Consider the following 15,237-nt stretch of genomic DNA (forward strand, 5'->3'; position numbering starts at 1 on the left):
CAACAGTGAAGACACTCGAACATCTACATTTATGGTAGGTGTACACAACTGTACTGTCTGGCAATAAGCAAATGTTGAGTATGTCATTGATTGTTCACAGGCGTTACTTAATTTCAAAATAAGAATGCACTGTATTGCACATCTTTTGCAAACATTTATGCATGACAGTAATTGTTTTTCCTCACAATGTACGGCTTTATAGGACATGAGGAATTACATAACATTTCTTTCTGTATGGCGTGATGCAAGACCATCATAAAGTGTGATCGGGCCTGTGTTCAGACACTTTCTTGTGTTTTTGTGTTGTTTACTTGCTGTTATGGCAGTGTTCACTCCAATTTCTTGTGAGCATGCTCAGTATAATCATGTAGTAGATGCAGTTCATTTATGAACAGAGGCCTTGAACTACTGAAGTGTCATCAGATCTGTGTGGTCATTTGTCACTTGTGTATTTTGAGTGTTATTATATTACTATGTAGGATGTGCATGAATATATGACACATGCTTACCTAATACAAAGGTAATATATCCCCTGTCTATGCCAAATGTCAAACATGTCCCTTTCTGATGTGCATGACACGACAGCTGTAGGGCTCATTTCGTCTTGTTAATACATGATGAAGTGGAGGATACAGCAGCACTGTCAGTTATCACATTCCCTGTATACACGTCATATTCAATAACTGTAGTCTAACTGAATAGCACCTAATGTACCTACTGTCTTTGCTAACTGTTATATCAACTCAACATGTTATCAATATTTGTATCACATTTACTCCCCTTTGTTACAATATTGCATTGTGTACCTCTCACATCCATTGTTAGCATGTCTATTTTTAGTTATGTGCATGGGTCAGGAATTGTGAAAAAGATTAAGTATTATTACAAAAATATAGAAGTATTAATGCTTAAAATGTTTCTTTGTAACAATCACTTTTGACTGCAAAAGGAGTACATTTTCTGTGTTTACCCTGCCCTCTTATTTATGTCTGTACTATTAAGATTATATTCTGTGTATATTCTCCCTATTTAACATTCCCTGCATCTGAATTCTCATAATCAGGTTTCCGTTACTTTAATGTAAGCTGTCCTCACATGCACGCACATTAGGTTTGCTTATAGGCGAGGCGTTTTGTTTACATTATATGCGAGTACTTCCCTGCACAGTTTCATGGCCGCCAACACTGCTGCTGACCAGGACACAGTGCTTTAAATGTGTAAGTGTGATGAGCAACATGTATATTCCTTGAGAGCTGCAGGTCATCATGCTAACATGCTGTAATTGTGTAAGCTTTGCATAAAGCCTACATAATTGTTAATGAATAACAGGGCTTCTGTCTAACATACAGTGTTAGGTCAGAGGAATAAAATAAATGAAGGCTTACAGTTTACCAGCTGGTATGATTTATTTTTATTGTACACATATTTATATTTTTTACAGTACTTGGGAATGGCTTTCTGCTTTTTAAACATTGATTATACACTTTTGTCAGTCTCCATTTTTTTGTTTTTCACAACTTTTGTCAGACATGTCTAATAAACAGACCAGACTACATTTACTTCTCTGTGGTTCATTTCTGATAATGCTATATCTTTTAAGATAGTGATATAAAAAAGTATAAACTGATGAAATTTGGATAAGAAATACATTCATGTTTTTACATTTAAACTAATGTTTACTATTTTTTTTATTTTACAGATACTCTGTTGCAATGTAGTACCTTAGAATAATTCCGTTCTACTCAATGATACAGGCTATCCATGCTTTATCCTTAATTTTAAATTTGTTATGGTCATCCCAAATGGGTCCATCCTGACAGAAACAATCATCTGAATGAAAAAAGAAAATAAATGTTTGCTTGAAGACCAGAGATGCCTGTATTAACAGCTCTTTGGTTTATGTTGATTGAAACTGCACAGACACAATGTTAAAGAAATTGTCTTCCACTTAGGAAAAAATTAGAGAGAAGCACAGAAATAGGAGGACCTATCGATGAAGGTCAGATTAGTTTATTCATCTTGAACAGTCTCATCACTTTCTTCCACAGGGATGCAGACACGCCGCACTCCATAGCTGGATTTCCGAGGGGACTCAAATGTGGCATCTCTTCTCCCAAACCGACCCACCGGTCTGATCCCACGTCCAGTGTACCAGGAGGCATCAATGTCAGGATCTGCAATAATGTGAAAAGACAGTATTCATTATGTTAAAATGTCAATACTGCATTAATATTAATGATTAACCCTTGGGCTGTGATTTTTCAAGAAACACAAAATGGACACAGTGTACTAATGGAAACATAACATGGACACAGTGTACTAATGGAAACACAAAATGGACATAGACCAATTGGATTTGTCCTTAATTCTAACCAGTAATATGCACACAACAATGCAGCTTGGATATAATTACGAACGAGTTCCTGTGTGCTTGATTTACCTTTGGTAGTTAATGTATTTATTGATAATATTCTGCACATATTTTAAAAATGACATAACACGTGAACCTAGCATAGTCCTATTATATTATCTCTCTTATTCAGAAAATAACTCCACTGGGGTCTAGAAATTCAGTCAATGAGTAGTCCATGCAACAGAAGTGCTGGTTCCAGATTTGTTTTCTAAGTATATATAGAATATACAGTTGTTTGTTTTCTTTTTGAGTTTACTTGTTTTATATTTACCAATGAAAAACACTTGGCACTTGCTTGAGCAGATGTTTCAATGACAGAGAATTATTTTTAACTTTACTAATTAAAGCCATACTAAACTTTCACACATGCAATGATTTTTTTCTTGCTCAGATCTTGTGTTAGTAGTGCAACAGGTAACACACTCAACTCTGGTGCAGAGGACTGCGGGTTCTATTCCCACACCAGGTAGATGGAGTGATGACACTGTAGTGCAGCACATGGGGGTGCTGCACTCCTGAATATGTCACCCTTTTGATAAGATATTAAATTAAGGTCTAATCTGCTTAAGTTGGGGTTAACACAGCTAGATGTAAAAGATCCCATGGCACCTATCAAAAGAGTAGGGGGAAGTTACTTTTTGCCTTGACTAAATTTCCTATAGTAGTATAAATACCACTGCTAGCCTGGTAGGACAAACTCAGTCAACAAAGGATAAATAAAGAAATCTTTCAGTGATAGAGAGTTCTGGATCATGATATCAAAGAATCATGCTTTTCTTTTTAGCGAAGCTTATGACCACTTGAATCCTGAATAACAATGGGCGTACTAACTTGGTATAATTCCTGTTCAGAATGGCAGTATGTTATCAGTACATTATTACTCATGTGAAACCTATAATGTCTGCTGTCAGGGATAGAACCAATAAGCACTTTGCATTTTGGCCCAAGAAGCCCATGTGGTAGCTGGTGTGTCAGTAACACCAGTTATGGCTTTGCCACCCTTATGAGTTTTTCTAAATGACAGCAGATGTAAGGACAAAGTGGATTTCCCTTCTGATGCCAATGGATGAGTGCACTTATATACATTATGCAGATTAGATCTCAGCAGTACTTGATGACAGTGCCATGCTACTCTCAGTAAACCATCCATCTGAAGACCCTCTTACAGACTTAACACCACAAGTATTTTCCATCCAAAAGACTGAACCATATCATGAGGCATGTACTGATTCTATGTTGTGATGTTAACCACATGGATGATATGACTTACTGCATACAACAAAACTTACGTGGTCTGGGGCTACTCAGCACGTGTAGTTTGGATACTGTAGGCCTTATTTTTCAGCTGTCCCAAATTTTACAGATATCTCTTAGCAGCTTGTCCTGTCATGCATAACATTTGTGATTATGTGACAAGATTGCATGGAATTCAGTGATGAAATAATGCCATTTGCTGCATTCAATACACTTATCATTCTGCAAAAAACAGTTGTTAATGGATCTCCAGTTATTCTATTAACTTAATATTGATATTCAAAAAGTGTGGGCCCTCTTTTTGTTGTTATTTTTGAGTTTTTCCCTGATTCTGGAAGAAGTGTTGGGCAGTTGGCAGGATTCGTGGAGTTCAAACTAAGTAAACATCTCAAAACAAGCATAGGATATGTTAGAGCACAAAAACCTGTCCCCTAACTTACTTTGTCATCAATAGCTAGAGTGTGAAACACAGCCTGTGTGTGCATTCAGAAAACTTATTTTTATTTAGTGCTGCTTTTTATTCCTTTTTCCAAAACTGAACTTTGTCTAATTTGATACATTTTGTTTTTATCTTTTTGTTCTCGTTTCTTTTCGTTAGCTGATGAGACTTATCAGACAAGCAATTTCCCATTTGAACCCTTTTAAACTGTGACGATTTCTAAAAAGGGCCCTCAGACCAGTGCACCTACTGGGTTATCAAATATAAATAAATACATACATATATTTATTAATTTGAATATTCATTCAGGCTTTTCTACAAGGCTGTGCAGTTTTATTGCCAAATAAATCATATTAGGCAATGTTATGCTATGTTATATATAATTTCCACAAATTAACTATTGTTGGCAAACACCTAGCATTATCCGATGCGTTTCACAGGGAATATCATTTCTAGAGATTAAGGTCTTATTCCTCTTTAGCATTGCCATCTTAAATGAAATGCTGCCTAGTTCCTAAACCTACCTGAAGATTGAGGTCAGATGTGGCCTGCCATTTGTTAAAAGCAGTACTGACAGAAACTGTGTCCTTCACTAGTCTACATTCTCGAGCAGTGCTAACATAATGTACTGTTTTATTGGAACACTTGCCCATTTCACTTGTAGCATTACCAGCCTTTATTATCTTTGGTGAATATTTTATTAAGTATTAAACACAAATGTCTCTTTTTCTGTTGTGTGCATTCTTCCTGACTGAAGCATTAGCATATTAGAAGATGGCTTGTACCAGTGAGAGAATAACAATCCTTTTCGTAACATTCAAAATATTGTCAGCATTCCATTGGTTGAAATGATATAGCATTAATAATACTTTTTCACTAAATTGAATGTAAAATGAAACTATAATGGTTATTTACTTGAATCCTTGTTTCCCAAAGTTTGTCTTTCACAACTCATGTGGATTTAACTTTGTGCATCCACTCCATTCACCAGTTATGCTTCAAGGATGAAAGTATGTGTAAATAACAAAAATGAACATACATTGTACCAAAAGGTACAGTCTGTTAAATACAGCCTTTGATATAAACCAGTGTATGTTTGAGTTAGAGTGTTCCTGTTAGCTCTGTGGCACACAGTAATGGGTTCAACTACTAGCCAATTGACACGGGATGGGACAGAAATGATGAGGCAATACCTGCTCATCTCTCTCAGGGTCAAGGATTTGAAGTGTCATGGCTTCTGGAGGAGACAAGGAGCTAGTAGCAGAGACATTAGCCAGTAAACATAGTGGGTTCGGCAACTTAGGAACATGCAAGCACAGTGGTGGGGCTGGCCCCCATGAGGTATGCTTTGCATGCTTGCATGTACACACCTCAGTTAGCATGCCAGGGGGTTAGGGAATATCAAGAAAATTATGATCAGCCACTCTGTGATGGTCTCCTATACCTGCTCCTTTTCCTAGTGATGGAGTAGTTCATAGCCCAGTAGACATGAGAGCGTCCTTGCTTTTAAAGGAAGACTAGTCTTACATCATAGTATGCTCCAATATGGGGACAATGCAGAGGAGAATTTGGCAGTTATGAAGTATGCCTTACATCATGGTACGCTCCAATATGGGCACATTGCAGAGGAGAATTAGGCAGTTGAGGAATATGAGGATTAAATGTCATTAGGGGCTATGGAAAAATAAAAATAAAATATTCTAGGTCACACAATAGAGACTTTAAAGAGAAAATACATAAAAACAGAGTTCACTCAAATTGAAAAATGCCTGGACCAAACCATTTCTTAAATCTTAACTGACTACACATTAACCTATATTTTACATAAGTCAAACTCAATGATTGTGTTATTAGCATAATTTGCCACTGTCTAATGCGAGCTTAATTTATACAACAAACTAATTTCCTCTTGAATTTGAGCTGATTACTTGAAGTTAGTAGATGGAGTTGTCATGCCATATATTTTACTTATCTTGAAGCTGTCCCAATATTTCAGATATAATGACTACATATATAGTCTAGTTTGATTTGGATACTTGGGCATTTAAAATTATTCATGGAATGCTATCAAGTTTAGATCAGTATTTTGTTCATAATTTGAATATGTATACAAGGCACTCAAGTATTCTTAGATGGGCAAGTCCATTCTTTGCAAAAGCTACCAATTCTATTGCTTTTAGAATAGCTAGGTTCATGCTATCTACTGCTATGCATCTTTAAATCTGCACTGAATGCCAGTGTCTCTTAAATGTTTATTAAGAAATGTTCCCAGCTGTATTGTACTTTTGTTTTGTAATTTTGTTGTTCTTTTCTAAAGTAACCTGAATGGAATTTCAAGTATAAAAATTATGTGAAAATACATTAATCTGAAAATAATCAGAAAATAGCATTTCTCAGACTTAAAAATAGCAAAGTAGAGAAATGAAAACTTTAAGATAACATTTTGTGCTCCTCCCTAAACAAAATGTTAACATTTTTTAACAAACAGAAAGTTAAAAATACAGATATTTGACTTTATTTTCCTTGTATTTCAAGAGTAATTCTTGCAAAATATACTGCAAATCATCACCACCTTTTCCTTGAGTCTAAAGAATTTGTTCTTAATTAGTATATATTTAACTTATAATCATTATAATTAGGTTAAAATTGGAATTACATGGTGTTTACTTGTTTGATTTGCACAGAAATACATGATTTCCTTCTTATTGTGTAGCTGTATTATACTATTGTAGAAAAGCAGACATGAACCATTTTTGCACAAATCCAGAAACTCCATCATGGCTGACATTGTTTACAATCTGCTGCACATACTTTATCAGTCACTTCTAGTTGAAACATTACAGTTGAATATTGTACTAAATGTTCTTTGTTTTTTAAGTTATATGGAAACCATCTATTTCACCTAATTTGAACAGTTTCATTTCATCTCATATGGTAGTTATCAGTCATTGGCTGATTCTGAATTCATTTTAAAACCATGTGCTTTATGAATTCTTGACTTTTTAGAAGCTCTGTATTTGTTATTTATTAGTAATGAATTAAATGTTCAGAAACAAAATTACTGTAGTTTGCACAGGAAGTACTTCATGAGGTGGGTAGTGCCATGATGTAAATAATCCCTGTACTTACTTGTCTCTTAATTACTATTATACTATGAACCTATGATCTGATTATATGAAGGCATGAGGAATAACATATTTAATGACTGTATAATATGATCAGAAATAAAAAGTATATTAATGGAAAGGTGTGGTCTTTTAATCACGCTGCAGACCATATTTTAGGAAGTTTACATCTCTGTCCGTTAATTAACTTTCTTGATTAACACAAATTTCATATTTAGTAGACTGACTATTACAAAATGCAGTTTTTTTTTACAGGCTTGCCCCTAGCAGTTCAGTTATCATTGTTAAATTTACCCATAAGAATAACTGGTATAACCCCTAATTCTTTAGGTCCCCTTTCATAGGTTCATGATTATCCAAACGATATTTGTTCAGAAGACAATAGACCAAAAGTAATAATGAAAGCCACTTTCAGCAAATAGCATATCATGCTTTTTGCAGAGGTCCCCTTGTACCCCTTTTGTGAGAGAGATCACTGTACCCCCTCCTCTACCCAACTCCAGAGTCCTAGAAAAGTGGAGAATGGTCAACACTTACCTTTTGCTGAAAATGGCTTTCAGTGATACTGTCTTTACTCTGTTGTCAGAGATCAGTGATGTTCAAAATCTCCTCACTTTCACACACAACACATCAGTTAAATTGTAAATAATCACAAAAGGCATATAGTATAATTAACTGGATATAATGTACTGTGCATTTTACTAAGTGTTTTGTTAAAAAAGTACCGACTGGCTTTATTTTAAATATATTTTTTGTACTTTAGTATTAAGTGACCCACTGGCATCTGCTATGGTCTTGTGTCCCTTGACTATCTCCACAACAAGAAAAAGATAGGGGCTTCCCAGGGTAGCACCATATTTAGAATAGGGGAGACTTCTCCCTCTTTGTCTGACTCTTAGTCCTACCCTTTTATTTAGTAGTGTTACAATGCGTATATTCTACCGAATATACACCCACTGCTGCAAACAACCTATGTCTCTCTATCTCTCACTCTCTTTGTCTGTACAGTTCTGTTTCTCTGAGCTACAACTGGCAGCCTCCACTGGGGGCCATAGCATGGCAGGAAGCTAGCCATCACCTCTGGACAAGTAAGATGGCATTTAACATGCTTATTACCAAACTTTAGGCTGGCTCCTTCAGTATCTTGGCTTGCTACTTGATTCAAGGTTTACTGGGTCACAGTTTGGACTATATTGCTCTGGGCCACATAGCCAGCATGAATATTTATTTATTTATTTCAGTTTGGTAACTGGGAAAGTCTACTGGGCCCAAGTGTGCCCATTTTCAGTGGAAGCCCAGGGTTGAGAAGCTCCATAAAACATAATACAGTAAGGTTACAAAAGTAAGAAAGTTACAGAATAAAGTACAGTTTACAAATATGTACATTCAGTATCAGGCTTGATCAACAAAGATAAATTTGATAAATCTGATGGTTGTACTATAGAGATTCATTTGAAATATACCTTCATTAAAATTGAAGTGTAGAAACATTATGCATACAATCATTTGAAGTAAGGAAACACTTTGCATGCATTCATTTCAAGTAAGAAGCTATTTACAATATTTACAAAGTTGGAATCGTGTTTTGAGTAGCAATTGTAGAGAGCTTGAGTCAACTCCAGGAAATAGCTATTGGGGTATTAGAGAGATTAGGAACCTAGAAGAAAAACCTCCTCAGAGCATTTGTTAAATAGAATTAAATAGGGTCAAAGCAAGTGCTTTTCCATTTGGAGGACATGTGAGTGAAAAGCTGGGTTTTGAAGATGTTCTTCAAGGATGCAACTGCAGTCCTGACATATGGGTTGTCCTGCCTCAGGCAGCTCCTCGGTCGGCCAGATTCCAAAGTCTGGGTCCGGCGTCAGCCGATGTCGCCCCCTCCCTGACGCCAGAGCGCCTGGGGTACAAAAGCGTCAGCCGACGCCATCTTCTTTAGTCTTTCTTGCCACGCGGCGCCCGAAGCAGAAGCAGTTCGCAAGTGCTGGTCGACCAGCTCCTGTGTTTTCAGCTACTGAAGTCTTCAAAAAAGCTAAGTACCCCGTTGGGGACCTTTTCTTGCCTCAGCCGATGTCAGATAAAACTGTAAAAGTTAATAATTGTTTAACTTGTGGGAAACAAATACCTCATAAGGATTTCCACTCTTATTGCTTACCCTGCCTAGGCCCAGAACACAACGTCTCGGCCTGTACAGCTTGTGCTTCTTTCAATAAACGCACTCTTAGGCGTCGGACAGAGTTTGCACAGGATTATTTTGGGGAAGATTTCTGTTATATCATGCCGTCGGAGCTTCCGACAGCACATTTACCTAAAAAACGGAAGGATAAGGACCAACACCCGCGGTCTTGGCCGACACCACGCTTAGGCCTACCGCGAGTGTCTCGGTCTCTTCTGAGCTGGTTTCACAACCGCTACAGACCGACAACACCGCCCCACCGGTTACTTCGGTACCGGAGGCCAGCTCGGTGCCGGTTTCTGTTCTCCCCTCTGAGGCCGTAGCCCAGGATATTTCTGACACCATTTCAGTGGATAAGACTACTCCAGCATGCGGGGCTGCCAGGCCTCCAGTGTCTATGTCCATTAAGGCCTACACACGTGCTAAGGCTGCCAAACAGGCTAAGTCTCTCCCTCCAAGATCTGTTTCTCTGGGATCCACTTCTGGTTCTCAAATTTTAAATTTAGCTGAGGACCTTATTTCTTTAATTAGGGGTTCTCAGCCACATCCAGATAGAGGCTCTCAGCTGCCTTCTGTCAAGAGGCCTAGGGTTGAGCAGGTAGATCCCCAGTCATCCGATGAGGCCTCAGGTGATTCTGCACATTCAGACTACCAGGAGGAGGCCTTCCTGGCCTACGAGGATTCTGATGCGGAGGAATCCATTCCCTCTGCTTCTCCTCCTGAGGAGTTTTCCTTTGGGGAAACGCTTCATTCCATGAGGGAACACTTCAAATGGCAAGGCCAAGAATACTCAGATTCTAGGAAAAGGTTAAGGGAATTTTTAAAGCTACCTCAGCATAGACCCTTAGCTATTCCTCCAGTTTTAAATGTTTTAGATGATGTGTACTTAGAATCTAGTGTTTCCCCTGACTCCTTCCCCCCCCTGCTCCTGTCAAGCCAGACAGGTACTACAGGGTCCCAGACACACATCAATTTCTGTACAAGGGCCATACTGTTGACCCTGAAACTATTTCTCAGGGACCTAAAGGGGTTTCCTCCACTACTGCTAAGAATCCACTTCCTTCGGAAAGAGATTCTAGGGCTTTAGAAAGGTGGGGCAAGAAAGTATATACATCTTCCACCCTTTCTATGCAAGCATTAAATTGTCAATTTCATATGATTCAGTATCAGGAATACATGTTGGATGACTTGCAAAAGAAATTGGCTTCCCCTGAACCATTAGATAGAAAGGGGTTATAGGAATTGGTTCATAATACTCAGCAGGTTAGCAACCATTTCCTTCAGTGTGGATATGATGCATTGGAAGCTTCATGTAGAGCAGCAATGACAGGTGCAGTCATACGCAGACATGCTTGGTTAAAGGAACAGACATTGCCAGACCATGTGAAAATTAAGCTTTTGGACGCACCGCTAGAGAAACATAAGCTATTTGGTGCTACTGCACAAGAGGTTTTAAAGAAAATAGAGGAAAAGGCAAAATCAGTGCAAACAGTCAAAGATTTCCTCCAGGTACAGCATCCAAGATTCAGCGGGAATTGGCCTTCTAAGCATTGGTCCTTTCCAGACACAGACAAATTTCAAAGAGGCAAAAACAGACGTGGCAGAGGTAGAGGGCAAACTCGAGGCTCCTACAGAGGACGTCAATGGCAGCCTCCGAACCAGAGAGGTGGGGCAGGACCTTCCACTGCTCCACAGGGACAATCTCAATGACTTGACTTTGACTCCGCCATCCAGGGCTCAATTAGAAGCACCTTTGGGCGGAAAATTATCTTTATTCTCCCAAAATTGGCACAATATTACAAAGGACAAATGGATACTGGACATAATAGACAAAGGATACAGACTCCATTTTCATACACTACCAACAAGACATGGCAGGCCAAACCTGCCACCAAACCAAAGGGCAGAGGCACTCAAACAAATAACAAACCTACTTCAAATAAGAGCAATAGAAAAGGTTCCTTCTGCAGAACAAGGCCAAGGATTTTATTCAAGACTGTTCCTTGTTCCAAGAAAAGAAAACCAATGGAGACCCATTCTGGACTTGTCCGCACTGAATACTTACCTTATTGTGCCAAAATTCAAAATGCTGACTTTACAGCAACTCCTTCCCATGCTGGGCAAGGGGTCTTGGCTGGTTACTCTGGACCTCAAGGAGGCATACCTGCATGTCGCAATCAGACAAAGTTGCAGAAGATACCTCAGATTTCTTGCAGGCTCAGAGCATTATCAATTCTCAGCATTGCCCTTTGGCTTATCTACTGCGCCCAGAGTGTTCACGAAATGCCTGGCATCAGTAATTGCACATTGCAGACTTCAGGGGATACAAATATACCCTTACCTGGACAACTGCCTTACAGAAGCGGACAGCCAACAAGCCTTGTTAAAAAACTTGGACTATGTCATTCACCTACTGCAGGCCTTGGGATACACAGTCAATATTCAGAAATCAAGTCTCATACCATCCCAACAAATACCTTTCCTGGGTGCCACACTGGACTCAAACACCCAGATGGCGTTTCTGACAAAAGAAAAACAAAAACAATTACCAGAATACTTCAGAAAATTAGCAACACACACCCAGATGACTGCAAGGAAAATCCTGCAGGCCCTGGGTTTCATGGCATCTTGCATTCTTCTGATTCCACACGCAAGGCTGCATATGAGGAAACTACAATGGTATCTAAAAAGTCTATGGTCTCAACACAGCCACAGCCTGGAAGCATTGATCCCACTCATTCCATGCCTTCAAAAGGAATTTCTGTGGTGGGCTCAAGCAAGCCAGATAAACAAAGGTCTGCCTTTCAGCAAGCCTCATACAAGTCAAACCATAACAACAGATGCCTCAGACCATGGATGGGGCACATGGAGGGCAGATGCATTCAAGGACAATGGACACAAAAGAAAAGCACCTGCACATCAACCAAAAGAAATGCTGGCAGTGATACATGCAATCAAGGCCTTCGAAAAGTTCATGCATCAGGGCCATCTACTAATAAAGACAGACAATACCACAGTTATGTGGTACATAAACAAGCAAGGAGGTACCCATTCCTACCCTCTTTGCAGACTGGCAATGAATCTCTGGGATATTCCCTACAATTGAAAATAGAGCTACAATCCCAGTTTGTACTAGGGAAGGACAATGTTCTGGCGGACAGCCTAAGCAGAAACATCATGGATCCACACGAATGGATGTTGCATCCAGACATTTTCTTACAAATAACTCAAGCATGGGGAAGGCCGGACATAGATCTTTTGCCTCCCACCTCAATCACCATCTGAAAAAGTTTTGCACAAGGACATACCATCCTCAAGCATGGAAGGTGGACGCTCTCTCCTTCAGTTGGAACTCTCTAACACTATATGCCTTCCCACCTCTTCCTTTGATGACCAAGGTGTTACTAAAGATCAAGACAGAGCAACCGAAAGTCATACTGATAGCTCCAGACTGGCCAAGACAACACTGGTACCCACTGCTATGGAGCTTGACACACACCAATCCGTGGCTCCTTCCTCAAAGGCCACTTCTTCTGACACAGCACAATTACAGGACACTACACCCCTGCTTGAAAACATTAAAGCTGACAGCTTGGAAGATTCCATGACTATTCCTCAGGATACACTTTCCAAAAGGGTAAAAGATATCATCCTGGAGGCACGCAGACCTTCCACTAGAAAAACATACTCAGCAAAATGGAAGAGATTTCTTATCTGGAAGAGCAAAAAGGGTCAAGACCCATCAGTGATGAGCATTCCACAGATCCTAGAATATTTGGCTGAAATGCTCCACAATGGCCTTTCATATTCTTCCATAAAAATACATGCTTCAGCAATATCTGCCAAATATAACACTGATCCACCTGTATTTTCTCACCCATTGCTAAGACAGTTTCTAAGAGGTATAAAGAACATCAACCCTCCAAGGAAACCACCAGTGCCTGCATGGGACCTCAACTTCATGCTGGAAAAATTAACTCTTCCTCCCTTTAAACCAGCAGCATCTTCAGAGTTGAAATTTCTGTCTTGGAAGACAGCTTTCCTTCTGGCAGTAACCTCAGCAAGAAGAGTCTCTGAGCTACAGGCCTTTATGGCAATACAACCATTTCCCATTTTTCATCAGGACAGAGTTTCTTTGAGAACCAATCCATCATTCATGCCAAAGGTGGTATCCAGGGTGTCCCTGAATCAAGCTATTCACCTGCCTACCTTCTTTCCTAATCCTCAAAATAAAGGAGAGAGACTTCTGCACACCTTGGACATACACAGACAGTTGCACTACTACTTGGACAGAACAAAGTCTTTCAGAAAATCTGACCAGCTTTTTGTAGCTTGCACTGCTGGATTGCAGGGAAAAGCAATTTCCAAACAGACAATTTCTAAATGGATTGGAAATTGAATTCGATTCTGCTACTCTTTTCATGGAAAAACTGCCAGCTGACATCAGGCCACATTCCACCAGAGCTACAGCCACCTCCACAGCCTTTTTAAGAGGAGTGGCAACAAAGGACATTTTAGAAGCTGCTACATGGAGCTCCGTGCATACATTTTCCAAACATTACAACCTGCCTTTATATTCCAGATCCAGAGCAGGGTTTGCTTCTGCAGTCCTGCAGGGCATTTTAGCTACACCATCTTTGTCTTAGTGCCTACCACCCCCAGGTTGGCTATGGTATTCAACCCATATGTCAGGACTGCAGTTGCATCCTTGAAGGACATAGTACAGTTTTGTACCTACCATAAATGTAGATGTCCGATAGGTATGCAACTGCAGTCAGGTTTTCCCTCCCACCTACCCCTCTGTGGTATTCTTTTGGGTTTCTACCCCTCATTTTAGCTACCTGGGGTAATCTTTTATGGTGTATTTGTTTTTATGTTGTTGTACTTGTCTGGAAGTTTTTCTCTATTTTCAAAATTTAGCCTTCCTTAGAGGGCACCTGGCATCTGGGGCAAGAAACACTGAAGAAGATGGCGTCGGCTGATGCTTTTGTACCCCAAGCACTCTGGCGTCGGGGAGGGGGCGACATCGGCCGACGCCGGACCCAGACTTTGGAATCCGGCCGACCGAGGGGCTGCCTGAGGCAGGACAACCCATATGTCAGGACTGCAGTTGCATACCTATCGGACATCTACATTTATCGTAGGTACAAAACTGTACTTTTTGTGAGTTAGATATTGTCCTAAATATGGATGGGAGAAAATTCCATTTTTTGCTTAGTGAGAAAGACAGGAGAAGGTGGCCAGCAGGTCATTTAGGTTTTTGGACAGTAATTAGGTTTTGATGTTCAGATCTGAGAGATCTAGTAAGGGTGTAGGGGGGAAGGATGTTTGTTAGAGCTGGACATTTATTTGGGTGAAATACAAGTTTTGTGCTGTGGTAAGTTGGAGGTAGTCTAGGTAATTAGGCAGTTCTAGCCAGTTCAGAGAATGAAGGGTATGGCAGTGATGGGTGGAATTTTTGGATCTGGTGGCAAATTTAGAGATCTTATAGCAGTTTTCTAATTTAGAGGTGATGGTAGAGGTCAGGTTAGTTAGAAGAGGGGCTCCATATAACAGGGACGGGAGGAGGTAAGTAGTAGCTAAAGTATGTCTAGTAGAGGTGGAGAGGAAGCGATTGTTCCTGTAATGCATACCTAACTTTTGGTGAGTTTTCTTTATATTTTGTTGAATATGGAGATCAAACTTGAGGAGTTCATCAATAGTAATGCCAAGATGTTTTATGAAGGGGACAACTTCTATGGGAGAGTTGGTTTGGCTAAGGACTTTGAATTAATTTTTGTCATAAGAGAAAGTCTTAGAGGGAGAGAATAGTAGAATTTTAGATTTATTTGCATTT

At 39.5% G+C, this 15,237-nt stretch overlaps 2 protein-coding genes across 2 annotated transcripts in view; one reads left to right on the forward strand and one right to left on the reverse strand.

Moving 5' to 3' along the window:
- LOC122793052 (ras-related protein Rab-17-like) overlaps positions 1-1,817 on the forward strand; it is a 449,961-nt gene extending 448,144 nt beyond the window's left edge. The window contains exon 7 of the mRNA XM_044060729.1: positions 1,700-1,817. The gene's annotated coding sequence lies outside the window, so the exon portion shown is untranslated. The remainder of the gene's footprint in view (positions 1-1,699) is intronic.
- PRLH (prolactin releasing hormone) overlaps positions 1,388-15,237 on the reverse strand; it is a 264,296-nt gene continuing 250,446 nt past the window's right edge. Inside the window, exon 3 of the mRNA XM_044060730.1 lies at positions 1,388-2,174. Within this exon, the coding sequence (XP_043916665.1) occupies positions 2,011-2,174 (164 nt within the window). The 3' untranslated portion in view covers positions 1,388-2,010. The remainder of the gene's footprint in view (positions 2,175-15,237) is intronic.

This window comes from Protopterus annectens, chromosome 2.part0 (assembly GCF_019279795.1).
Source record: "Protopterus annectens isolate FY-2018-M chromosome 2.part0, PAN1.0, whole genome shotgun sequence".
Lineage (NCBI taxonomy): Eukaryota > Metazoa > Chordata > Ceratodontiformes > Protopteridae > Protopterus > Protopterus annectens.